The 27891-nt window shown below is 37.8% G+C and overlaps 1 protein-coding gene across 1 annotated transcript in view; it reads right to left on the bottom strand.

The window, feature by feature from the left end:
* LAMA2 (laminin subunit alpha 2) overlaps nucleotides 1-27891 on the bottom strand; it is a 382277-nt gene that overhangs the window by 277606 nt on the left and 76780 nt on the right. Inside the window, exons 2-3 of the mRNA XM_050893952.1 lie at nucleotides 11432-11602; nucleotides 6767-6879 (exon numbers count right to left, since the gene is read on the bottom strand). Coding sequence (XP_050749909.1) covers nucleotides 6767-6879; nucleotides 11432-11602 — 284 coding nt within the window. The remainder of the gene's footprint in view (nucleotides 1-6766; nucleotides 6880-11431; nucleotides 11603-27891) is intronic.

Consider the following 27891-nt stretch of genomic DNA (forward strand, 5'->3'; position numbering starts at 1 on the left):
TCTGAAGTAAATTTCCTGACAAGTGAGCTGGGTCCTCAGCACTAAATAAACGCAAGTTCTCTCGCAAGTCTGTTGCCCCTCTCTCCCACTGTGACACGCTCTTTGCTAACGCAGGCAAAAGTGAAGTATCAATATTCAGATTTTTTCCTCAGTTGTTTTCAAATTTTGCCCAAATGTTCAAATTATAGGTCACATTTCACATTATGTATAGTAGTCCTCAGCATAGCAGCAGATGTATAAACACATTGTGCAACTCAAAATTCAAGCTTTAAAATAAAAATAGTAATTAAATCAAATCAAGAATTATAAAGTACAGTAACAACATACTCAATCACAGTCCATATTGTGCATGCGGTATCCGTAACTCAGCTGTGAAATATTACTTTCAAAAATTTATTATATGCTATTTCTGATGTTTGTAGCTGTCGTACCTATAATAGCAAGGAATGAAGATGTACTTTCCATGGGACTCTTCCTCCCTAATGATCTTTTCTTCAATTTGGTGGCAGCCGTGCACATACAGATTCTGTTTCCCTTCATTGATAGGAGGGGTTTTTTTCCCTCCCTTTCAAGTTCTTCCCACAGACTACCACACTGAGCTTTTATAACACTAGTCTGAGTCCTATCCTGTTATTTTCCTGTCCCAGCCTGAATCTCTCCCATTCATCTTGTCACAGTTTCTTAGTTCTCTCATGTCTGTCATTTGCCACAGAGCCACTTAGTTGTACAGTCTTGTGTAGAGAAGGCAAAAGCAATCACTCAGTTTTGCAATTCTTTTCCTCTTCCTAGCATTATCCTTATTAAGGATATGTGATATATGTTTGTGACTGTGCACATGTGCATGTGTGTGTGTGTATTTCTGCTTATGGGTATTAAAGTAAATCAAATAACAAAGAAATCATTCAAAACCAGATCAAAATCCTCCATTCAAATTATATTTGGACAACACAGAATTACAAAATAATGAATTTAGCATTAGCAGAATATTGCTGTCTGCTTTTTGTAAATGCATTTCAAAATGCTTCTGAACAAGTCAAGCATTCTTCTACTACTTCCAGTTATTCAGTTCTCTACATAGTTTCAGAAATGCCACTTCCCAAAGTATAATATGTGCCACTCAAATAGTAAAGTCCATGAGTCTAAAAACTTACACTCTAAAAAGTACTTAAATACACTTCCGGAGAAGTGGGACTGCAGTGATTTCTACATGGAGTCAGAATACAATTTTTTACACTCCTTCCTCCCTTCCTACAGAAGGAGGGCAAGGGACAGGATGAAAAGACAAGGTAAAAAAGTTGGACACTATCAGAGCTTAAGGAACTTAAAACTGAAGAACTGCAATTGCTTTATAGAGAAATCAACTACACAGCTTAATCAGTTATTCTTGCTCTTGCACCTTATGAGGTGCATCTTGTAAGATCTTATGAGGCTCTGAGGAGTGTCAACTACTTTCTTTTTCTTCAGAAATACATGCCTGGAAAGGATCACCTGGACACTGAACTGATCCTCCACAGTCTGAGGCAATTAAGACATACTTATTAAGTCCAGAATTTTCTTCCAGAACATTAACTCCAGGTCCACCTGAGTTCCACACATCTACAAGTCACATAAAATATTCCAGCACCATTTAAAAAAATGTAAAGTGTATAGTAAAAAAATCAAAATCCACATAAATATGCTCCTGGCACAAGTATCTTAGCAATATCAAGGGTATTGCCAATGTCCTTGTGCCCCACAACAGCAGGGAATTTGTTAATAAAAGTGTCCTGATGTGTGTAGAAATCAGAAACAGACGGGCTGACCACCTCATCTCAAACTGCCAACTGGTTTTCCTGTGTATTTGCCAATTTTCTTTAAAGATACTCTACTAATCTTCCACATCACCGTGGAATTAAACCAATTGAGGATTTGGGACAGCATGAGTACAGGGAATACATTCTCCCTGGAAGTCTAAGCATTTCTGTTTTGCCAGCTCCCTTCTCTGTACTTCTTGAAGAGAAGGCTTATTTTCTGTCCTGCTAAATATTGCACTCACCGGACCGGAATTACTTTTGTTGCACTTGAACTGCCCACCACTCTTAAGGCGAAACCCACAGACCCTACACAAGCAGCAAGACTAGAGATGCAGAACAGCAGACAGCTTCTCTTGGTAATTTGTGAGTGCTTCATAGATGCAACAACCTAGCAGACTGATGAACCTACCCTGCCAAACTTGGATCTGCAGTTTCACTCTCAGTAACCAGGGTAGCTCAACCTCTCATTTTAACCTCCATTTAAATTCACGTGAGCAACTCGCAAATGAATCTACATTCATATTTTGACCTCCTATGCACTTGCTGGATGAAAAGCACTGTAAAAAATAATTTCACATGTACAGCTATGAATGGTGTTCCATAATATTCTTGTGAAATAGATAAGACGGTGATTGTCAAAATGGCTAAAAAGTCTAGAAAAGTGAAGGGTTAAGAGCAAATTAGCAAAGACGCTCAGAACCAAGTAGTTCCAGTTTTCAACTCATATTTTTATAATAGATGGGTACAAATTTCAAATGTACTTTAATGAATTAGAAACCTAGCCTCCATTACAGATAAAAGCTCTTTATAAGTATTATGGTAAACCTCAACTGTTGGGAGGAAAGAAAAAAAAAAATACTGCTTTTTTCCCAACCTGACTGACAATATTTTGGATCCTTCTGAAAAATATATTTTACTTCTTCAGTTTATTAGTTATTGCTAACTAGTATACACCATTTTTATACAGTTACACTGCACAATAAAGTAAAAAAAAATGTAGCTGCCCCAAAAGACCAAGCATTATATAAATGAAGAAATTGTAATTATTTTCCTGATTTTTTTCATGAAATTAGGATTGCTAAAAGCATTCCAAGTACTATCATAATTACCAGTAATAACATACAAACTAATGCATTCCTGCAATTTTCAGTCCATTACTTGTAGATTTGTCATTTGTTATTTCTATCTCACAAAAAGAAGCTAAGCATTTTTATACTTAAAGCAAGAATTTATCAACACAAACATAGCAATTACTGAATCTCCTATAACCCAAAGGTAAAGAATGGTATTTCTTTTAAGTGAGGTCTCAAAGATATCTGGTGACCTTCCTCATTCATAGTGACTACTATGCATGACACTAGCTGGAAGAGAAATTTCTTATTTTACCGACTACTTTAATAAAGCCTACAGTGCTGTGTCTACAAAATACCCGAATAAGCAAACAAAACTCCTAATACTCCTCAAAATCCAAACAACTCTTATTTCTTACTGAGCAGTTTAAAAGCCATGCAAGTTGCAACAGACCTTTTACTACATTTTGGGGAACAAAACTGTTCTATTCATGTAAGGTGGTGAGTAAACAGCATGCATTCCTAACTACATGGGTTACTCAGATCATAAAGTGTGTGCCAGACAGCATTAGTGACACAGGGTCTTACCCACCTCTGTGACATCCACAGAAACCTCAACACTGCTGCTGTTCCAGCCAATACAACTGAATGGGCTTAAGAGAAGGTATCAGCTTTAGTACTGCAAAAGGACTGCCAAGCTTTCTTTGAACAATAAGCAAGAGAACATGGGAAAGAAACAGGCTCATACTTGAGCCTTGTCTCATTTTAAAAGAATAACAACAAAAAAACCCAAACCCACACAACACACAGTGAAGTATTCTCAGACCGCTGTCAACTGGCACACAAAGAAGCCTTTTAAATACATTAGAACACCCCATACTTTTTCTTCAATATAGTCACTGACTCTGTAGTTGCTAGCTTTTAGTACACTAGCAAACCCAAAACTTTCGGAAGTGCATAAATTTGCTTATTTTTTATGACAATCTAGATACTGACAGAGCAGAAAAAAACAGAAGTTGTAAAGCCCTAGTTTATCAGACCTGACCTAAACAACTACACAAGTAAAATCACTAGGGTGATGAAAAACAAGGATGGTAATTTAGTTCTAATGCCTGAGAGCTACTCACATATCAACAGGTCATAGCCAACAAGAGGCACAATAGCTTGCTGTAAAGGCAAACTAGTTAATAACTCTGAAAGTTTAAAAGACATTTAAAAAACCTCAAAACTTTTTAATGCACAGGAGCTTAAACTCAAACTTCCGTAAACAGGTTTAGCTCTGCTAATTGAAAGAGAAATGCACATTGAATACTTTTGTGTATATAAGGCCAAAGACACAGATGTAGGATTGTTTCTGCCAGTAACAATGAGGGCTCCAAAGCCAGAATGCTAATAATTCTTCTAGGATTCAAAGGCTTTTCCAGGTATAAAGACTACTGTCCTCCAAGTACTTCAGTGTCACAGATACAAGGTACCTTCAAAAATTTTTACCATCAGATCATTTGGATGACAGGTTTTTTACAAGAAATAAAGGACAAAAAACTAGAAATCCAAGCATTACCCTTCATTAAACCTTACTGAAGTTCTGAGTTCTGGACTAAGTTAAGACTAAGTTTGATCTCTTACAACAAAATTGTATGTATGGATGCACACGGATGTCTTAATGCCCTGCCTTTCATTTAATTTTATTTTCTTTTCTGACAAACTATGCTTTGTTCAAGCCTCTTTAGTTGATAATTAACTATTGTCCTCTTTAAGTACAGCTAAATGAGAAAGAAGGGAGATATGGACAGGCACGTTTCAAGTGAAACTGATAAACCAGTAATAATAAACTGAAATAGAAAACTGATCTCAGTGAAGAGATCACAGAGGAAGGGGGAGCTGGGAAAGAGAATCTCTCTCCAGTGAGCCAGAGAAAGGGCCTTCCTTTTTTTCTTAACACCTGGAAAACAGATTGTGACACCGTTTCCCACAGCATTCTCCTGGAGAAACGGGCTGCTCATGGCTTGGACGGGTGTACTCTTCACTGGGTAAAAAACTGGCTGGACAGCTGGGCCCAAAGAGTTGTGGCGAATGGAGTCAAATCCAGCTGGCGGCCGGTCACAAGTGGTGTTCCCTAGGGCTCAGTATTGGGGCCAGTTCTGTTCAATATCTTTATCAGTGATCTGGATGAGGGGATTGAGTGCACCCTCAGTAAGTTTGCAGACAACACCAAGTTGGGCGGAGTGTTGATCTGCTTGAGGGTAGAAAGACTCTACAGAGGGATCTGGACAGGCTGGATCGATGGGCCAAGGCCAACTGTATGAGGTTCAACAAGGCTAAGTGCCGCGTTCTGCACTTGGGTCACAACAACCCCATGCAATGCTACAGGCTTGGGGAAGAGTGGCTGGAAAGCTGCCTGGCGGAAAAGGACCTGGGGGTGTTGGTCGACAGATGGCTGAATATGAGCCAGCAGTGTGCCCAGGTGGCCAAGAAGGCCAACAGCGTCCTGGCTTGTATCAGAAACAGTGTGGCCAGCAGGACTAGGGAAGTGATTGTCCCCCTGTACCCGGCACTGGTGAGGCCGCACCTCGAATACTGTGTTCAGTTTTGGGCCCCTCACTACAAGAAAGACATTGAGGTGCTGGAGCATGTCAAAGAAGGCATGAGCTGATGAAGGGCCTAGAGCACAACTCTTATGAGGAGCGGCTGAGGGAACTGGGGTTGTTTAGCCTGGAGAAAGGAGGCTCAGGGGAGACCTTATTGCTCTCTCCACCTACCTGAAAGGAGGTTGTAGCAAGGTGGGAGTTGGTCTCTTTTCCCAAGTAACAAGTGATAGGACAAGAGGAAATGGCCTCAAGTTGCGCCAGGGGAAGTTTAGATTGGATATTAGGAAAAATTTCTTCACCGAAAGAGTTATCAAGTATTGGAACAGGCTGCCCAGGGAAGTGGTTGAATCACCATCGCTAGAGGTGCTTAGGGACATGGTTTAGTGGTGGACTTGGCAGTGTTAGGTTTATGGTTGGACTCAATGATTTTAAAGGTCTTTCCAGCCTAAAAGATTCTATGATTCTATGTTTTCTGGTCTGACTCAAGTTGCAGACAAATATGGGCCAGCCACAGACCAGAGAAGATTTGGGGGAGGGGAGGAATTAATTTGTTACTTACTTAATTGAATACCAAAATGGTCAAGTTTAATAACATGATGAATAAATTTGGTACCAGATAATTGTTCTGTATTTATCTTGGCATAATAAAAATAAAATTATTTTCCATCTACCCTCAAATCCTCTTGCTTACGTACCTGGAATTTATGTAGCATTTTTGTAAGCATCAAATAACTGCATTCTGTATAGCTACATCTGTCAAGCAAGATTCTACTAACAAGAGGCAATTTATTTAAGTACCTTGTTAGCCAAACTCCTCCCTTTACCCAGGCTGTCCCTCAAAATAACCTATCACATGCGCATGTATCCCTAGCACAGCTGAACTATTTTTAGTGTATTTAAGTATTTTTAGTATTTTTTGTGTATTTAAGTGTATAGTACTATGTTACTGAAACAAGAAAGAACAGTATTCTGAACATAAACTTTTATTCATATTAATTTTTCCCTGAAACTATCTTTTAATTGTCTTTAAAGAGCCAAACCAGATGTTATTGTGAAAAAAATACTGAAAAAGTTATATTTAAAATAATTTTAAACATGACTTCATAAAAATATATATGAAATAATTATTTTTAATTTGGTAAATTGTGTTACAATGAATGGGTCAGAATTATCCGTATAAACAACAGAAAGCTATAGGAGAAGCTGAGTGTGTCTTCATAATACAAAAGCAACATAAAGCAAAGAGGAAAATAATCCAGGTGATCTGTTGTGCAAGAAGGAAAGCCTTTGCAGAAACAAACAAACAGAAGTCTACCTGTTGGAGGTCCAATGTAATGGTCACATAATGATACTCAATTCCATTCTGGATACTAGGGCTTTGCCACCAAGTGTTCTTGCCATCAATTGCATTGGTTATCGGATGTCGTTCTGTTAGAACAGCAGAAATACATAAATATATTTCAAAATTATTAGGAGATTTAAATGGTTTTAGATCTAAAATCTAGATTTTAATACAATTACAGAGCTAATGAGGCAGCACTTTAAAATAAAAAATAGGAAATTAATTTTTCTTTTACTCTTTTACTCTTGACACAGTCATGCTTATTATTACTGGAATACTCATCTAATATTAGTTGTTTAATTTTGGTTAGGATCACAAAAAGGTGATTTGGAACACCTAAATGAACTTGGAGGCTCTCCTGATTCTACAGAAAATGTAGGCATCTCAAGTGAACACTTCCTGCAGTCTTCCAAAGTTTCAAGTACTGTAAAGTAATTAAATGTTGCAACAGAAACAACAAATCAGGAACCTGAGATATGGTGTGCAAGGAAAGCAGAGATTAAAGTAATACTGCTACTTGCATTTCTAAGACATTTCTAAGCACACATGGAAATAAAATAATTCAGAAATCATTACAGAGGAAATGATTCAGAAATCATTACAGAATATATTTCTCAACTGGAAAATTGTCTGACTCACATACAAGCATATAAAGAAGGTTTGCTTGGTTATAATCCATATCAAAGTCCAAGATGCATTACTTTTCATGTCTACATTTGTTTCGAATCCTACAGATTTTTTTTAGTTATTCTTTTATTTAGAAAATAATGATAACATGATTTTTAGTGTCTAATATGTTTACTTCGATTTCAGCTTCTGTGCCAGCGGGTGGGGGCAAGAAGTGGGGGGACACACAGAAGCTGAAAATGCAAAGAGCTATAAATGAATCATGCCAGTATATCTGGGGGGTTACTGGGGGGGGTGTGGGGAACTAATGGCACGGTGGTGAGCATTGCATTGTACTTTTTTTTTTTTTTTTTTTTTTTTTTTTTTTTTTTTTTTTTTTTTTTTTTTTTTTTTTTTTTTTTTTTTTTTTTTTGTTTTTTTTACTCTGCTGCAGTGTCCCAATGAATCCTAAATCATAGGGATACAAATTTATTTACAGAATTGAATTCTTCCTAGATTTCAAGATCTTCTAAATTATTGAAGTTTGCTTACACAGTATTTTAATATTATTTAGACTGAGAAAAATCACACTCAACATTTCCACGTTATTTTTTGTGGTCAATTCGTGTTTCTCTGCTGTACAAAATGGAGAATAACATAACCTCAATTTTAAAATGTACAAGGACCTATATTTTGAAGTCTCCAATTGCCTAGAGCAAGTCTGTACATTATGGGGAAAATAACCCAAAGGAAATTAAAATACAGTAGGTTTCTTCTATGCAAGTTCTGTCTGCAAGAACATAACAACATAGGAGAAATCCTACCCCTCTCATTAAGGATGGCTTTCTAAACTGACAGGTTTTCTTGATATAAAACTGGAATATGCTTCATTACTAGCTAGTCCTAGAATTGCAAATAATTAATTCATGAAATGATTAATTTACTTGTTATTTTAATTATTACTTAAATCAACCAGCCAGATTGATAGTCTTTGTGTCTGGTTTTTTGCTACATCAACCACCTGTGGAGGACAGGAGTCCTAGCTCATTAAGGAAAGCCAGAATGTCTGAACATATTTAAAGATACAATTAAAGTTCTTTGTGGGAGTGAAGGAAGGCATAAGCCCTCAAAATTGAAAATGCCAACATTTTTACATAAATATCAGATTATTCAGTGGCATTAGTGGGCACCAACATTTGCAAGTTAGAATACTGGTGCTACAAGTGATGTTATTAGTAGCTTTATCTTTATATTGAAGAGAAAAGCAAAACACACCCATGCTTTACATGTTGTCAGTTCCCAGAGCTCTGATCATTTTCACAAACCTTGGCTTTAAATGAGTGCTAGCAAAAATCACCTTAAATCAAACTCAGAGCTCCTCGGTGATTGTGACAGAAGTTGTCTAATTGGAAATTTTAGTGTAAGTCTCTTCATGTGAAATTGATATAAAGGTAAATCATGAGAAGGAGGGTTGGGAGATGAATCAACAATTAACTGTAATCACCATTATGAAAGGTTAATCATAATTAATTTGAAAACACTGATTTATTGCTGTCGTATTTTGCCTATTTAAAAGGTAAGGCAAAATAATATAATATTTGTAAAAAGGACTGGATTGCAAATGCAGTTCAAGGACCAATCTCCCTGATGGATGGCAAGGGGGAGAACTTACAGAGTGAGCCGATCAAACTGTGCTCTTTAATTTGGGCTCACATGTGATTACCAGGGAATTTGTGTTCATTTCCTACTACAGTAATTAAGGGGAGGCACTTCACACTCACACATTCCAGGGGGATCATTTAATGTCTGGTTACATTACATGGTTCTCCTATTAATGAGCCATCTCTGTTTAAATAAGGCACTTCCTTCTGCCAAATGAACATTTAAAAACCTTAAAATGAGATGTGGTTGGCAACAAAAGACCAGACATTATGAAGCTGGGCAGATTCAAGTTTTTAAGAGGGTAGGAGTGAGGGGAAACACAGATATAAATCATTCAGATGGGGTTTATATACATATGTATGTCTGCATATATACACATACATTAGTGTACGCTATCTGATATCAGAGGCAGGACATTGGAACAAAGCAATCCAGTTCCGTTTTAGGTTTGGTTTTTGAATTAAACAAACCTGATCTAGAAAAAAAACTTGTATGATGTGCATGCATCTCTAAATACCCATCTATAAAGAAGGGAAAGAATCTATTGCACAGTGTTTCTGCCAGTTGGAATGGTTCCAAAAACCCCTGAAATCTTCTCTGAGTGAGACACACTACTATAGTATAACATATTTGAATGCTTATATTGCTACAAAATTGTATGACCTTTCCTCAGAAGGCGGCATTTACTACAATTAAAGAAGAACATCGAAAGTTGGAAAACTATCTTGGGAAAAAAAACAGGTTGCAACTGTGTTCAGACAAATTAAATAGTCTATACTGGGGCAATTATAATTAGCTTCACAAATACAAGATGGGGAGCAAATGGATAGGTAGCCATTTAGCAGGAAAGCATCTGGGGATTATAATGGACAACTAGCTTTATATCTCTCAGTGGTGTCACACCATTAAAAAGAGGAAATGTCTAAGTAAAACATGTAAACAGGAATATATTCTGTTCATTCTGAAGCCAACTTGCATCTCTATGCAGTGCTGGTAAGAGTTCAGGTGAGTTTTAGTAAAGATGAAAACCTCTAGAGAGAATTCAGAGAACTGCAATTTGCACAGTTAGAGTTCTAGAAAATACAGCCTATGAGGAGAATGAAAGAGAAGAGACAGTTTAGTGTAGAAACTAGATAGAGCAATACCATCAACCCTCAATTAAATAAAATACCTTTGTAAAGAAAAAGGGAATAATCCATTCCTTGTATTGACTGAAGTTAGGGAAAAGGTAACATGAATTTCTGCAAGGAAGATGCAGATTAGCTATTGGGAAAAGACTTTGCAATGAGCAAAATAACTCTAGGAAGGGTGGCCCTGGAAGGAAGTTTCTAAGGCAAAGCTAAACAAGCTTCTGTCTGGAAAGCTACAGCCACAGATAGCTCATCCTGTCTAGAAGTAGCAGATAGATTACATGTCTTTTTTTTTTTTTTCCTGTGGTTTTAAGCACATGCTTAAATGTGCTTTGTCATGAGGTGTAAATATATCTGAGCTAGGTTTTAGAGGGAAACAACTGGGAAAAAAGAGAAATTGTCTCCATGCTTCTGTGGGTGTGCTTCTTCCAACATTTTGTCTATTTCTTTAAAAGCTGTCTTAAGTGTCTCTACACCCTCCACCATCTACAGTGCCAATATACTCACAAAAATATAACAGTGTTAATGCTATTCATGTCTTTCACTGCAAGCTCACATGAAATTAAACTTGTGTGACTTGATTAAGAAATTTTCTTAGTTCTAATCTTCCCAACTATTAGAAATATGCATCTCTGAAGCAGATGATAACAAATTTATACTTGAAAACTGATTTTGCTTCTGGGTAGTCTTTAAGAATGCAGTGTTAGCAAAGATCAATTTTAATATGAAAAACTAAGCAATTAAACCAAGCAGTGCTCCATTATCTTCTTTTTGCTGGCTCAGTGAAACTGAATTAACATCAAACGAAGAAGAAAAATATCCCAGAACACAACAAAATAAAACTGGATTTGGCCCTAAACTGGAATTTCAGATGTTGCTTAGATTGGCCAAAATGTTCAAATTCCACAAGTAGGTATGCAGGTAGAAGTCATCTGGTTTTCGTTCATGGTTAGCATATATCAAGAGAATTCAACAACGGCTGTAGATACTCAGTTTTCCTAAATCTGAATTTAGGTGCTCCACTTTTAAGTATCTGGATTAGAAAGTTCAGTTTGAGGAGTATACATAACAGATACAGATTTTGAAATACCAATGGAAGAGATGGGTAACCTAATTTAAAAAGAGAGAGACAGACATTTCACAGTAATCGGGCCAGTGACCTACAGTTTTGTTTGCTCAGTGTCTACAACCTTTGGAAAAAAGTTTTTTAAAGGAACAAAATGAAAAATCGCACACGTACGATGTGGAAACCTGCTCCTTTGATCACAAATACGGCACTGAGGGTTCCTTGCAGGCTGTCCAGGTACATGTTCAACAAGTTTGCAGTACATTTCCCGACCCTTTTCTCCACAGGTAGCATTGGTTGTGATGAGAGCATTAGTAGCCAGGTTCAGCACTGCAGGAAACAACCCTACAAACAAAATATAAAATAAAATCAAACAAAAGCAACAGAGGCAAAAGCAAGGTGAATTTAGCAGGACAATCATAAATCAATATAACACCTGTTATGGCATTAAAGCAATAGGCTTAGTTTTCAACAACTATGGAAGTAATGAAGAACAGAAAAGCACCAACAACTTTGGTTTTGAATCCAGAACTTAGACATCAGAATAAAGCCATTATACTGATGGTTTCCCCCTTGTTCCCTTCAAAATTCAAGTTGGTACCTTCTGGTTATATCTTGAACAACAGCAGGACGCCAAAGGAGAAAGTAAAGTATGGAAACATACAAAGCATCACAAAATTTTTTTTTTCATAATCAAACTTTGTGTTCCTACCCAATTGGACATTGAAACGTTGTATGCAAATTACCTATGAAAACTCTTTATTATTCTTCTTTTCTGCTTACATCTCCATGGGAAAGCTTTTCCTTCACAGACTGCATCACTTGTATTACACTGTATTACTGCTCCGCTTAGGACCTCATAGTCACCCTTGTCATCAGAGAAGCCGAGTAATTCATGCAGCAACATGAATAGCATCTGCCACGTGTGGTTTCCCTTTCCTCAAGAAGAGGATAATATATACAACTTTATATCTTTTATGGCAGTACTGTTGTTATTTTTTTCAGGTGCACATGCCGAGTGATGTATTGTAATTCTCGTTCAGCTCAGCACTTAAGCACATGTCTGAGTGCTCTGCTGAACCGAGTTCTATGTAGCAGTAAGCTATAAAGATTATAAACCATATGAAGAACAATCATTAAGGTGGGTTACTCTCCTTCTCACTAAATACTGATCAGAACCTTTGAGCCATGATAAAATTGATCCACGGAGACAAACTGATACAATGTATTGAATGTATACATTAGCCCCTCACATTAAATCAATCAGTTTTGTATCTTCAAAAGCATAATTTGCCATGGCTGCAGGTTAAACCAAAACAACAACAAAAAAATCTGAGGTATGGATTGGGATCATCTTCAGATTTATTTGATGACAATTTTCACTGGCCCTAAACCCACTCTTCTGCAATTCATTCAGCTTCTAACCCTATTGTACTATTATAACCTTAAAATAAGGCTTTAATCAAAACTGAATTTGCAATTACTTTACACTGATAAAGCTCCCTTTATAATGATATTCCTTTTCCTCCTCCACAGACAGACAACACTATTCATCTGACTCCTTTCAGTCCTTTAACTCCAGTCTCCTGCTTGTCTCTGCAATTAACCTGTATGCCATTTAATTACCAAGCTTGGCTGGTCATGGTACAGCTGTCCTCTGACATCGTGAGTTAGTGACTCTGACGCTCACTTTAAAACCATGTTAAACATACTGCTTGAGCAAGGGAACCACCTAGTTATTAACCTGAGCAATTTGTATAGTCAATCAATAGTTGAGATTTTATTGATCATGTAGCTTGCTTCTTCTGTATAGATTACAGTTCATTTTTATCACATTTTAAAATCTGTACAGTTGTTCTTGTATTTTTATTCAATGCATTCAGTGGTATTTGCTGCCTTCTACAATGGGGGCATATGGTAAAAATCTGTGTAAGCATTAGCAGAGTAGATGAATTAATAGCTGTGGAACTTCCAATGTTGACTTACAGCCTCATTATTCTCTTTTTAGGCTGTACAAAGTTAATAGTGTAAAAGCCAGTGATCATTTAGTCTTAACACAGAGTCTGGTATTTGGGTTGGAGTTAAGTATTTTATTCCCTCAAAAGTGAACCTCGTAAACAGGACAGAATGATCCTAAATGCAAGGAATTGCAGTACATGGCATCAGGAGAATAAATCCTTCAAAAAACAGTGGAACGGCTGAAAAAGAGCAGCCAAAAAGCCTCCAGATTCACACAGCTATAAAAATATCACGTTATATGTCTACACACAAATCATACCATTGTTCTAATTTTTAACTCAATTTTCAAATGTAAGAGACATAAGTAAACAAAGAGTTCTTAAGGCACTCATCAATTAGAACATCATTTTACTCTCAGGTAACCTCTTTTATGTACAGAGCAGCTTAGAGCAAAAACTACCAAAACAGCCTTGCCCATAATCAGTAGAACCACAGGCACCAAAAGAAGTATTGGGTGTTTCACTGAAGAGACCATGTCAAGACCCCAGCACCTCACAGAGAAGTGCATCACACTGCATTCCCTGCAGGCTCACAGGAGTGGATCTGACAGGCCAAGAGCAAAAGATGCACAAAGTGCTTCTACACTGCACCCACCACTTCACGTTTGGTATTGAAGAATTCCCCGGCCCTGGAATTTTAACAAGTTAAAAATTACGATTAACAACTACACATTTGAACTTTTTTTGAATAATCTTTGTTTGCGAGGAGCAGGGAGTTGGGCTCGATGGTCCTTATGGGTCCCTTCCAACGCGAGATATTCTATGATTCTATGATACTGCTTTGTATAACCCAAAATAAGTCTTTGCTTTTAAAGAACATTTGATGTGCAAGCCCAATAGAATGGAGGAAGCAATACTATTCATATTGCTTTCTTGCAATTAGTATATATAATACTTCCACAACATAGGCATGAGATTCTAGCAATACAGAAGATGAAACCATTGTCTTGAATCCTTTAGTTAGGCCCTTTGTAGATGAAATAAAAATGTGAATGTTCATGATGCTAGTATACACTAGTATACACACTGTTTACCCTTTCTAAGATTCACATCTATCCAATCATAAATCCCCAGGAAAAAGGCAAGAGAGCTCAAGACACCACAGTTCATTTTTTTAGAGAATTTTTCCTTATTTTTCATTATAATAATCATACAGAAGAAATATTTAAAAATTGGTGTACTAGTTTTGTGCATCGTAAAATTCAATTTCTCACTCAATTATAAAGTTTATTTAGTTATCAGTCCCACCTTGAATTCTATGGGCATCCTCCTATCAAATACTTCCAAAAACATGATCTGCTATAATTAGAGAGAGGAGTTCTTTCTTTATTGCCAAATACCTTTAGTAATCATTTGCTCCAGTGCAAAGACTGGGTAAAATGCCTCTGAGTCAGAAACACATTATGTCTATTTTGTGTAGCTCAAGTGCAAGCAGACAAATTCTACTCCCTTCAACTGCCAGCTACATCAATCTTTTCCCTCCTTTGTGTCACTGGCAAAAAACAGATTAGCATTCATTTCTACCTGTAAAAAATACCAAAATTCTAGCAATTGTATGGAGGAAATAGGTAGAAAAGATTGGCTTGTAATTAGGTGGTGGTTTTAGCAGCCTAGGTTCAATTTCTGGTTTTCAGCAGACTTCTGTTGCATGAAGAGAAAAACACGGTCTCAGATTCTCACCTATGAAATGGGCATGGTCACCTTTCTGCTTTCCACTTTGGTTTTTAAGCATGGAACATATTCCATGGAGCTTTTAGAGCATGGAAGCCCAACAGACAGTTTGTTTAGTGTTGACAGGTGATTAAACTATGAAAGGAAAATAACATAGAAACTAATCAAATTCTTTGAAGTGGTGTACCATGCAAGGGTAATCAAGCAAGCTGCTCAACTCTACAGAATTAGTGATGATAAGTTTAGCACATATTGTCAACAGAAACAGTTTTAGAAAAAAAACGGTAAAAATGAAAAGCAGCGAATCAGCAGGAATAGCTGATTTTTGCCTACAAACTCCAATGTACTCAAGTTTTACACTGCCACTGTTCTAGTTAAGTAGGGTGTGGTACCAAAGTGCTAACTACATTATCAGTTTTTTAAATGGTTCCTGGATCAAAGCAGATCTGAATACCTATCTTAAAGACAAAAATAGTGGATGCTTGGGATCAGTGTTTTTTTACAGAGGCCTCACAAGTCACCCCTTATCAATACTAAAGTTCTTTGTAGACGTTGGCAAGCATATAGGTATAAGTGATTCACTGAGTTCAACATATTTACATTAACAAACAGATTTTGACAAGATTCCGCAAAGGCCGTTAAAGGAACTAAGCTATCATGACATATGAGGGAATGACCTCTCACTACATAACCACAACAAAACAAGGAAAATGGGGAATAACACTGGAAACACAGTGATCTTTGCTGAATCCTGTTTTGTTCAACACTTACATAGTAACTTAGAAAAGAGGATAAAAAGTAAGGTGACAGTTTATTGATGACAGAAATTATTCAGGATAATCAAAACAAGGACAGACCACAAAGAATGGTAGAAAAATTTCACAGTATGGTGTATCTAGGCAATAAAATGGCAGATGAAATTGATGAATGGAAATTAATACACAGGGAGAAAATATGATAGGCTCTGCACTAGCTATTATCACCCCTGAAAGAGCCATTATGGATATTTCAATGAAAATATTAGCTCAAGGAATAGAAACAAATGTCATTACATTATCGCATAAATCCATCCGTAATGACAACTCAAATACTGTATGATATTCCTTATCCCTCAGCTCCAAAAGGACATGCTAGAACTAAAAAAGAAAAGTGTGACGATCACAGCTGTGGATCAACTTCTGAATGTGGACATTAATAGGCTATGAGTCTTCTACTGGGAAAAGAACTGATTGGGAGATGTATAAAATGACATAACTGCATATAAAATCATAAATGGGTTTAGTAAGTGAACATTTGGAAGTGACCGTGGTAAGTTTCGTTACCCTTCTACCACAAATTGGGGGTGCTGAGTCAACTTATCATACAGAAGTTTTCTTCACTGATTGGGATTTTTTGTCTGTTTATAAATGGAACTGCTTTTCAGTATGACAGAAACTAAATTCTAGACTACAAGAATAAATTCTATAATAAGATGTTTTTATTCCAAAAGCAGGAATGGATTAAAAACCAATTTGATTAATATATAGAACAAGGCTTCATCTGGGGCTGTTAAACATGAAGGGCTGGGTGTTCAACTGTCAGTTCAGAATATCCCTAAATCACTGGCTGTTGCAGGGTTTTATCCAGGGAGGCATCACTGTACTCTTTCCCTTTCACATTTTTCCTCAATATCACCTCTAATACACACCTGTAGTTGTTTCTTACTAAGGCTGTGTATTGGGTCTAGCTGAGATGGAGTTAATTTTCCCCATAGCAGCCCTCATAGTGCTGTGCTCTGTATTGGTAGCTAGAACGGTGTTGATAACACACCAGTGTTTTGGCTACTACGGAGCAGCGCTCACACAGCATCAAGGCTGTCTCTCCAACATTGCCCCCCCACCACCACCAGTAGGCTGGGGGTGGGCAAGATCTTGGGAGGGGACAGATCCAGGACAGCTGACCCAAACTGACCAAAGGGATATTCCATACCATCTGATGTCTGCTCAGTATAAAAGCCAGGGGGAGGAGGAGGAAGGGGGGGCATTCGTTTCTTTACATTTGTCTTCCGGAGCAACCACTACACGTACTAAAACCCTGCTTCCCGGGAAGTGGCCGAACATCGCCTGCTGATGGGAAGTAGAGAATAAAATCTTTTGTTTTCCTTTGCTTTCACGTGCGACCTTTGCTTCTGCTTTATTAAACTGTCCTTATCTCGACCTACAAGCCTTTCATTTTATTTTCTCCCCCTGTCCAGTGGAGGAGGGGGAGTGATAGAGCGGCTTTGGTGGGCACCTGGCATCCGGCCGGGGTCAACCCACCACAGGCTGGTAGCACATATAGCCCAACATCAAAGTCCACTCAAAATGAAATAGAAACTGTAACCTTAATTTTGTGTGGCGTTGCTAATGAAACCATAACATTTTTGCCAATATTCATTTTTTCCACCAGCCATTGTCCTCTATACTACTTCCCATCATTACCTTGCATCCATAGAGGTCTCATTAATGGCTACTCTACAGATCCTCAAAACATTCTCTGAGATTGGTGATTTCCTTGCAGTTTTCTGCAAAGCAGTATTACCTAATTCATTTTCTTATGTTTTCCTAATCTCATTGCCTAAAGGAAAATAACAGCCCAGCTTCACATGTTTTCCTTTATGTACTTTTCACATTTCCTCACCAACCTCCAGCTCATATAAGCTCAATGAGTATCAGTGGAATAAAACCCACCAATCTTACGCATGGCACCCTGCCCTATTTTGTCATGCCCTATTACCTACTTCTCTGCCAAACTGACAGATTTTCCACATGCTTTATTGCAATAGTTGAGATCAGCAGAAGCACATGAGCTACACAAGTAGCAGGTACAAGACATTTTCATAAAGCCTGTCAGCTGTTGAATTCAATCTCATTCTCACTCTCCCTCTCCCTCTCCCAAACAGCGCTATTTGATTGACCTTCAGAGCACACTGCAAGACCTAGTTGATTTCCCTAGCTGAGAGAGGATGGAGGGATTCTAGTGGGAAATCAAAGATATTAACTATATCTCCAGCTGCCAAATGGTGATTACAGGTTCATTATGAAGTGGGGATAATCACTGGGGTAACCTACTTTTAAAATATGTCAAGGAGCAGCTACACCAAAGGAGGAGTACTGAAAATAGATACGAATGTAAACAAAATAATTACCTTGTACATTAGTCTTCCTACCATTTACCAGTTCTGACACTTACGTTTTTCTTTCCTTCCCTTCACATAACCCATGGAGAATTGCAAATACTGTTTCAATCACATCAGCATCCTACATCTACAGAGCAGCTGGTGGGATACATCTCACTAGAAGGACACTCCAGCATTACAAGGGAAGCAGGAATCACAAGCGAAGAACCAAGACCAAGACTATAATCTCTGTTAGGCTTCTGCTACTGCACGGAGGAAGCAGCAGCCACCTTGAGTGAGAAACAAGGAACCACCAATTAGTGACAGGAGATGGAAGACAGCAGCAGAGATCTTTGCATGGAGATGAAGGAAGGAACTGTCTGAGTGGGGCAGACTGGGGAAGAGAGAAGAAAATTGGAAAGACCACTGCAAAGATACTGATAGAAGGCTCTGTAACCTTTCTTCTTGACAGATAAAGGTTGGCACATGAACTTTTGCATTCAGTACTATTTAATGTCTAGGTTGTGATTACACAGTGATAAGATCAGTGCCCCATTTTACTGAGGGTAAAATTAATATAAATAATCGCAGTCCGTGCACATATAAGCAAAATGTTAACTTAAAAAAAATCATTATCGTTTTTTAATAGTATTTTTAAAATACTTCCAAAATAGAAGACAAACTTTGGTTTACCAACTCTGGGATTTCTTTGTGTCTTATTAAAGCATTAGAACTGAGAAAATGTTTTTCTCCTTCAAAGAAAGCTCTGTTAAGACCTGCATATTCCTCCTCTCTCTTCTAAACAGACCAGTATTTGGCACTGTATATTTCCTTCAATCTTCTCAAAATATCCCTAGTCTCTTCAAAGAGGCAAATAAAACAGCCTGCCTAAATATGTCTAACTTTTCAAGCCAATCTTCCTAGTCTATAGAGTACTTTGAAATGTTCGTGCAGTCAAGCAGAGCTGTTTGCCACTGAATTTGTACTAAAAAGACAAAAGAGAATATGTCAATTTCAGATGTTCTAAGAAGCGTCACTGGAAAAAGAGAGACTTGTCTGCTGCAGCGCAGAGCTATGGTAGGCTGCGGGAACACAGTGGGGAGAAAAAACTGGGACAAAACAAAACAAAATGTTGCAGCACAGAATAGCTTCCAGCTGTGCACCACAGGGAATAACTTAATGCACTCTATCCACAATGTAGATGAGGAGTTTTATACAACTAGAAAATAAGCCCAATTTGAAGAAATAGCTGTCCAGACACAACAGAGCTTGCAGGCTGAAAAAAATTGACACTAAGCCCATTTGTCCAGAGGAAGACAAAATCAGAAAACAAGTATTTCAGTCCCTGTTTATGTCAGTTGCCCTAAACCACTGTGCATTATAGTACCGTTCAGTAGTCACCCTTTTTTCCTTCCAAAGGAAGTGAAAATGTAGTGTTCAATGTTCGGTGGTAGAGGTGGCTTGCTTTTACTTTCAGGTAATTTTCTCTCTTCATACTGAGTAATGTTACATACATCCTCCTGCATATTTAACTTCAACACAAAAGACATAGTATAAAGCCCTAACCTGAAGAAGCTTGACAGCAAAGCTAACTATAATCCTTACAAAGTAACAGACGCATCTGAAAAAGGGTATATTGATTATCTAGTAATATTACCTTGCCTCTCCACAGCTTACAGCATTCAAAATCTGTAGGGACTTTGCTGATTTTAATAGCAAAACACAATCAGTTTTACAGATTGGGAGACCAAGTGAAAAAATTGCTATTGGCTTACCCTGATATTATATTGTATAAAATATATAAGCTTTCTCCTAGCTTTGTAATGAATTTCCTTTTTCCTAGAGCTGTCACAGAAGGTTGTTTTGCAAAGCAGAACAGGAAAAATATAGGTGAAGATGAAATCCTGTCTCCTTGACATCCATGGCAGAACTCCCACTGAATCAAAAATCCGAAGCACAAAGACGTAATGGACATCTCATTTTCAAAGGTATTTAGATGCTCAGTCTGAGCCAGGCACCTACTGATTTTCAAATATATGTCTGTATTCTGGCACAAATTTTAAAGTGCAAAATCCTAGTTGTACAAATACTTTATCTGTAAAAAGAGTGCACTATGCTTGAAGAAGCAAGCAGCGCTCTTCACAGTTATTTCCTTGTATTTATTAGCCACATGACCTTCATTAAAACCTTTGCAATGCAGTAGTATGGTCCTGGTCAGCGAAGCAGGCCTAACAAGAAAAAGTACAAGGACTTCTGAGAGACAACACTGATCTACCGCAAACAGGAATTCTCCCAAATCGTGTATCTTGTGTTCTTAGATAGCACACATCAATTTACAACTTTCCCAAATTGCATGATACAGCTAAAAACGTCCATTTTTGTTCAGTTCCCACGTCTGAATACCAGCGTCTCCATACTCAGAAGACACTGTAGGTTTGGTTCCACCCACGCATGTACTTCCCTCAGTTGCAAAGAAAGGGCGAGAGAGACACCTGTATGATTTTTCTATCCCAGTTCCGTCCCACTGAAGGAGGAAAAAAAAGGATTATGACACTGAATAAAAATGAAAAAAAATTAAATCAGAATTTCTCAAAGGTAGAATAGAGCCTGGGAAAATTGGAGCCTCCAGATGCAATTTAGTGCTGACTTTGGTCTTGACAAAGCTATTGTTTTATGCAAAAAACCCCTGCTATACATTGTCTTGGACACTAAAGAATATAAAGCATATTACTATTTTTGCAGTAACTTCAAAATGAATGTCCATTGAAAGCACACTGCAGAGTCAGAATTAGTTACTGTGCCCTTGAGTCTCCAATGCTGTCAACTTAAACAGAAAGACTGAGATATTTGCTGTGGTCTTTTACAACAGGCAACAAAAGACATGTTATGGAGACTAATAAAAGTCATCCATCTATTCATCATCATCTACACTGACAAAAAAATTCAAACTGAGTTTGACATTATGAAACCAAAAAGCAAATGGAAAAACAGATCTTACCATATGTAAGAGATTCCATGCACTTACTTTCACCCTGAGGATTCAGATGAAAATAGTTTAAAGTATGTTTCTCTCAACTGATGAGCTTGAATAAACATTAAGTTAAATTCTCATTCTTTGAACTGATTTATTTCTTGCTATTCTGCTGTAATGCTTTACAAACACATACTGATAAAGATTCTAAAAGTTTTAACATATTCTGGTAAAACGTGAGACCACCGGTCAGCAATTTCTATGCAGAGTTCTTAACATTGCCTTCAGAGAATTAAAGAATCATTGAGGCTGGAAGGGACCTCTTATCTAGGCCAAACGCCTGCTCAAGTAGGGTAACTAGAGCAGGTTGCCCAGAACTGTGCAGCTGAATTTTCAGTATCTCTAAGGATGCAGACTCCACAGCCTCTCTGGGCAACATATTCCACTGTTTGACCACCCTCACAGTAAAAAAAGTGTTTTCTTATATTTAAATGGAATTTCCTATACAGCGATTTGTGCCCATTACCTCTTGTCTTGTCACTGGATACCACTGAGAAAACTTTGGCTACATCTTCTGTATCACCCCCTGACACACACATATTTTTACACATCAATAAAATCTCCCTGAGACTTCTCCTCTCAAGGCTAAGCAATCCCAGCCCTCTTAGCCTCTATTTGTAGGACAGATGCTCCAAGTCCTTAATCATCTTCCCAGCCATTTCCTGGACTTGCTCCAACATGTCCATGTCTCTCTTGTACTGAGGAGCCCAGAACTGGACACAGCTCTCCAGGTGTGCTCTCATCGCTGCTGAGCAGACAGGGAAGGATCACCTCCCTCAACCTGCTGGTGACACTCTAACTAATGCAGTCCATTTGCCTGTTTTGCTACATTGCTGGCTCATGCTCAACTTGTTGTCCACCAGGACACCCAGGTCCTTCTCTGCAAAGCTGCTTTCCAGCCCTTTGGCCCCAGTCTGTACTGCTGCATGGGGCTGTTCCTCCCCAGGTGCGGGACTTTGCACTTCCCTTTGTTGAACTTCATGAGGTTCTTGTTAGTCCATTTCTCCAGCCTGCCAAGGTCCCTCTGGATGGCAGCACGGCCCTCTGGCATATCAGCCGCTCTGTCCAATTTCGTATTGCCTGCAAACTTGCCAAAGGTGCACTCTGCCCCATCATCCAGCTCATTAATGAAGATGTTATACAGTACTGGTCCCAGTATTGACCCCTGGGGTACATCACTAGTGACCTGCCTCCAGATGGACTTTGTGCCGCTGATCACAACTGTCTGGGCCTATCCATTCAGTTTTCCATCTGCCTTGCTGTCCACTTATCTAACTCATATTTCCTTAGCTTTTTCTACGACGATGTTATGGAGACAGCATCAAAAAGCTAAAATAAATAACATCCACTCTTCTCCCCTCATCCACCAAGCCAGCCACCCCATTGTAGAAGGCTATCAGGCTGGCTAAGCGCAATTTCCCCTCCATAAATCCATGCTGGTCTTAAAACTAACGTTTTAGCTACATGTACCATTTATATTTACCATTTTACATTTATGTGTTACTTAAACACAAGCTACATAACACCCTATTAAAATGAGAACTAAGTTGCTCTCCTCAGATAATACTGTAAGGCCTTACACCTTTGATCGGTTCAATTTCAATGCATGTAAAGCACAACTGGCAAGATCAAGGCCTTCACTGATTCCAGTATTGAAGGCAGAATGCAAAACGTATTTTTCGCAACTCAGACTCCCAGCTTTCCATAGAATCGAACAGGTTATGTCTATTTCATTTCCATACAGTCGTATTCTGAGGCATGAATTAGCTGAATAACTGAGAAATATTGCAAAAAAAAAAATGCTTAATAAGTTGCAAAATTAAATTGTATATTTGTGTAGTAATACAGACTGGTGTTTCCAACACAAGTCAAGAAACTCTTCAGTTACATATAAGACCATGGAAGAATACTTTAAACATTCTGTGTCAATTTTACTGTATCCTTCTGTTCTGGTACATTGGAATAGTTGTATGTTACATACATTTGTTCACCATAGACTTTGCTACAAAAGGGCTACTAAATACATATATTTATAAGTGCTGTAATAGTGCATTTATATATTTATAAATTATATATATATGTATGATATACAGATATACAAATATAATACAGTGCATCTGTATCTGTAGACACAGTAGTATGAGTGTCTAAAATTCTTCCTGTTTCATGAAAAGAATAGAATATGTGCATGATTTCAGTATCTTTTTAATATATATCTTGTGAGAAAGAATAATTAAATAATATTTAATAATATTTATTTTCTCCATGAGAAAAACAGCCCAGTCATTTACCTCCCTTACATATATTTTGTCCCCTAACTTGAACTGTGACTGAATGGGAAGATCAAATGAGGTCTGAGCAGATGGCTGTCAGCAAACCAGTGACAACGTACCATGGTTTAGAATTAGAGACAAAATGTGCAACCTGGTATACAGTTTCTGCTTGTAACTGCCAAAGACATCTGGCTTAGAATATAGGCCAGCTTGAACATCCCTACACATATTTACTTTATCATTCATGAAAATTAAATTATATCAGGATCTCTTAATACTTCTCTGGTAAAGCTGTGCCTATCTGTTTTAGTGGAAACTCATTTTCTTCTTTATAAAAGTGGACTCAGAGCTGTCACAGATGTCACATCTTTACATTCCATTAAAATCAGTCAGAACGGCATACAGATGAATTCCTGCATGTTGCTTTAAAAATGCACAGGATGACACATCAAGGAAAGGAATCCTTCAGGTCTTCCAACAGGATTTTAATGAGCTTCAGTGCTACTACTGTCACTAGTATGACATTTATTTGCATGATTAAAGGTTTTAGCAATGGACTCTCAGCTGGAGAACAAACAGTTTGTTTTTCAGAAATCTGAAGCAAATATACATCTCTTGGGTTTTCCTTTGGCTGGCCTCACTGTTCTGAAAGTTAGGAAAATGCCAAAAAAAAAAGTTTTCAGGTGCCCCACATTTGTGTATAGCAACAGCTTTTTATGCAGCTTTTTCTGATTAACAGAAGTTGCTTTCAGTCATTCTAGGTGACAGACTGCTTAGTTCGCAGAGACCTTAACTTCTATACTTTTTAATTCTACATGAACTGTCCACCGAAGTACACAGTTCCACATTATACAATGAGACTTTTAGCAATAGTATGGACAAGACATAGCTGATTAGCATCCATACAAAAAATATAATTGAAATGTAAGGTCTCTGTAGACTTACCAAGTTGATAACATTTATGGGCATACCCGTAAGTACTATGATAATTGGCTGTAATATTTAAAACTAATTCTAAAACTTTAGTGTTCTCTGAATCATTTACTGGCCTGGGAAAGAAGATGGGAAGGAGGGGCACAAAAAATCAGAGCTAGATGAGTTAGAAGAGTGATAGGTTTAACTGCCTGTAACTATAAATCCACACCCAACAGAGCTGGCTGATAAAGGCACCTATTAATGCCTTCCAGGTAACAGTGATACACTCAATTAGCCATTCCATGGAGTCTAGTTACTAAGAGACATAGAATGGAAGAGAATGATTTCTTGATCAGCGAAAAATTGGAAGAGGGAGGAATTTAGAATAGGCACTGAGACCTAAAATAGGCAGGAAACATAATTTTGCAGATAGGCAGCAATGAAATGCAGCACTCCTTTTATGCAGAATTGGGGGGATTTTGATACATAAGATGGGGCAGGTGGTGGGGCAGCAGGAGCTCCTTTTAAGGATAAAGAGAACAAGGGAATAGACACAGCCTTTGTCAAGAGAGAAAGGGTAAAAACAGGAAGTTCCTGCAAGGAAGAAAAGAGAGAGAGACCCTTTTATAAAAGAAAAGGATAAAAAAACACTCAGCAGATGTATCACGTTTAGAGGTTTGGTGAGCCCTAAATGCAGAGGAAAGGGTGACAAAGAGAACATCAGTCTTGTGGCCCTTCTGCTTTTGAAACCCACAACATCTGATGCGGGGAAGCAGGAAGGCGAGGAGAGCACAAGACGATCCAAGTGTGTGTGGGGGTGAGACCTGGAGATGCACTGTATCCCTCGCATCAGGGCACAGGGCAAGAAAGGCAATAGCAGAAGTGCAAGCAGTAGAGCACAGAGGGATCTCAGGCTGAAAACAGAATAGCAATAAGCACATTTAGCAATAAGAGGCAAAAAGTTGGGTAACAAAGAAAACCCCTAAGAAACAAGTCAAAGACTGTTCCCAAAGTGAGGAAAGATGAGGGGAAAGTTTTATACAATAAATTTGGGTGGGAACACGTAATTAGCTCTGGTTACTAAGAATACAAAGACTGTAATCTTCTCCTTACACTCAGGGAAAAAAAAGTCTCCTTCTACGAAGGATGACAGAAGCCATCACTCCAATGTCAAAAAACAAAATTGCAAGGTAGACCTAGTATAATTTCTATGGGGACAGTGGGATAGACTGAGAATTTTCTTCAGGGTAATTTTCTGTGGAAAAGGCTTCCTACTGTGCAATGCCCATTGCAGAATTGCAATGAACAAAAAGCCTGAAGCCACATCTCTCCACTTGAAAGTTTTCATTTTAAAATTTTGTTTGTATATTCTACTAGAGAAAGAAACATCCATCCTTCTCTAGTTATTTCTCTAACTAGTTTCCTCAAAACTATCATTTTGAAAGTAAGGTGCAGAGTTGTATCTACAAACACATCTCAGCTTTTTTTATGCACAAATACAGTGTATCCTTTCCTTAAATTCCCATGCCTAATTCTACGAGAACTTCTTTGACATTGCCATCATAAATCCCCAGACTGAAATTCCTAAAAAAGTTAGTAATCAGTGCCAAGTCTCCTCCTTCTTCTAGGATAACCTAATAATACAAATACTGTCTTTGAACTTCCATGCAGTCTAACACTAAACATAATTATTAATTAGTCTTTGCTTTCTTTGAGGTGTTACACAAAGGAGTTGAAAGAAGATTCTGCAAAGAATATACAACTTAATTCCCTCTGAAAGATTCATGTTTGAAAATCTTTTCAATATGGGACCTTTTTCACAATGATATGACTATTAGAAGGTGTTGTTAAAGGGGAGAATTAATACCGTAACTATATACGTTAATCTACACTTAAATATGAGTTTCCCATGTTTGTATTAAACAGGGAACCTGTTAAAAGCTGGGTATAAAGCAGACATTTTAATGTAGTCTATGTCTTAACTTGGTAAACTTCAAGCGCTGATCCTTAAATCTGCCCAGTGTCTTTTTCATATAACTATAATCAATTTAGGGCTGCAGACAACTCCACTCAGCATTAACTAGCATAGAATATAACTGCTTTTCTACTCCATATATATCAACAGTTAATTTGGCATCTTTGCAGTGCATTCAGCTGTTCCTAGACTAGGACCAAGGCAAAGCCACTTGAAATTTCCTACAGTACTCAGGCAGCTATCAGCACACCAGCAGGAACCATGGGGACTCTGTATCACAGTAGGCAGCAGCACCATATTTTCTACCCTATAAATCTTACAGTCCTGCCTAAAAGTGTCCTTATTTATGAGTTTTTATCCATGTGTTGAAAAAAATTAAAGCTCATATGCCAGACAATTATTAAATTCATAAGACAGTGGAGATCAGTTTAATATCCTGTAACAGGAAATTTTCTTTCATTAGAAACAGAGAAGCTATCCAGTTATTGGAAAGGTAACAGAAATACACATTTCAATTAATTCTTCATATTATAAAAGAACCTCTTGGGTCATCTTCAGTTAACTACTCAACTCAAATTAGAACTACTCACAAATATTTCTCACAGATTTCTGCTCACCTGCATGCCCACCTGTCATATATTCAATATTTGAGTGACATAGTGCACATGGGTTGGTAGACAGGTTTTCTGTGGTAGCAGTTTCTCTCTGTAAAATGATATTGCTGGGCTTTATCCTTTCTTAAATAATGGTTGAATTGTACTGTCAATGCAGCTGAGATCAAAGAAAAGTACCCCTGCTGTCACGTAGGAGAATTTCATTTTCTGTTGATTTTTGTGGGGCGCTCGATCCAACTTGCTCCAAGGCTTGACTAAAACATGTAATACATTAATATTTCATCATCTTAGAGTTTTCTGTTCTTTTAGTCTATCTGTGTTTTAACCCTTCTTCCCTATTTTAATTGGATGCTACTGAGTATTTTTATCACACAGTTGATCTCAAGTAAGCGGGAGAGAGAGAGCAAGCAATCTTTTACTGTGCTACATGGGATTATAATCTCTATATACAGACTAGACTTGAGTTCTTATGCTCTCATCTGAAGGAAACCTAACAGAGTAATCTGCAGGATAAATAGTGTAGCTCCCGCAGAGTGACAGAACTCCCAAGACAGTCCTACAAGAACCTGAACCTCTCATTTCAGGGAGACTTGGTATTAAAAAGCCAATGCTAAAAGCACAGCTCCATCTCCTCAGCCACCCCTACGAGTTTTTATTTAGAACACTTAAATGTTTAGTATTAATCTCATTCTCATTCCCCTCCTGTTTCCTCTAGCCGGTTTTGCATTCAAGCATCAAAGCTGACCATTTCCTGTGATGCTATACAAACAGAAGTTCACTTGTCCAAGCACAAGGTGATCACTTGCCATTATGCCAGTATATTGATTCTGCTTTTTTAGGTGCAGGGGAAGGGAATGCTAAATATTCATAAAAATATTTGCTTTTAATTGCAAGAGAAGTAATGTACATTGTAATTATTCCATGAAATATTATTTGTCCTCACTTTCAAAGGACTTTAACTTTCACGCTGCCATCTCCTGGATCATATACTCAGTACCACC

The sequence above is a fragment of the Gymnogyps californianus genome, chromosome 3 (genome assembly GCF_018139145.2).
Source record: "Gymnogyps californianus isolate 813 chromosome 3, ASM1813914v2, whole genome shotgun sequence".
NCBI classification, from domain to species: Eukaryota; Metazoa; Chordata; class Aves; order Accipitriformes; family Cathartidae; genus Gymnogyps; species Gymnogyps californianus.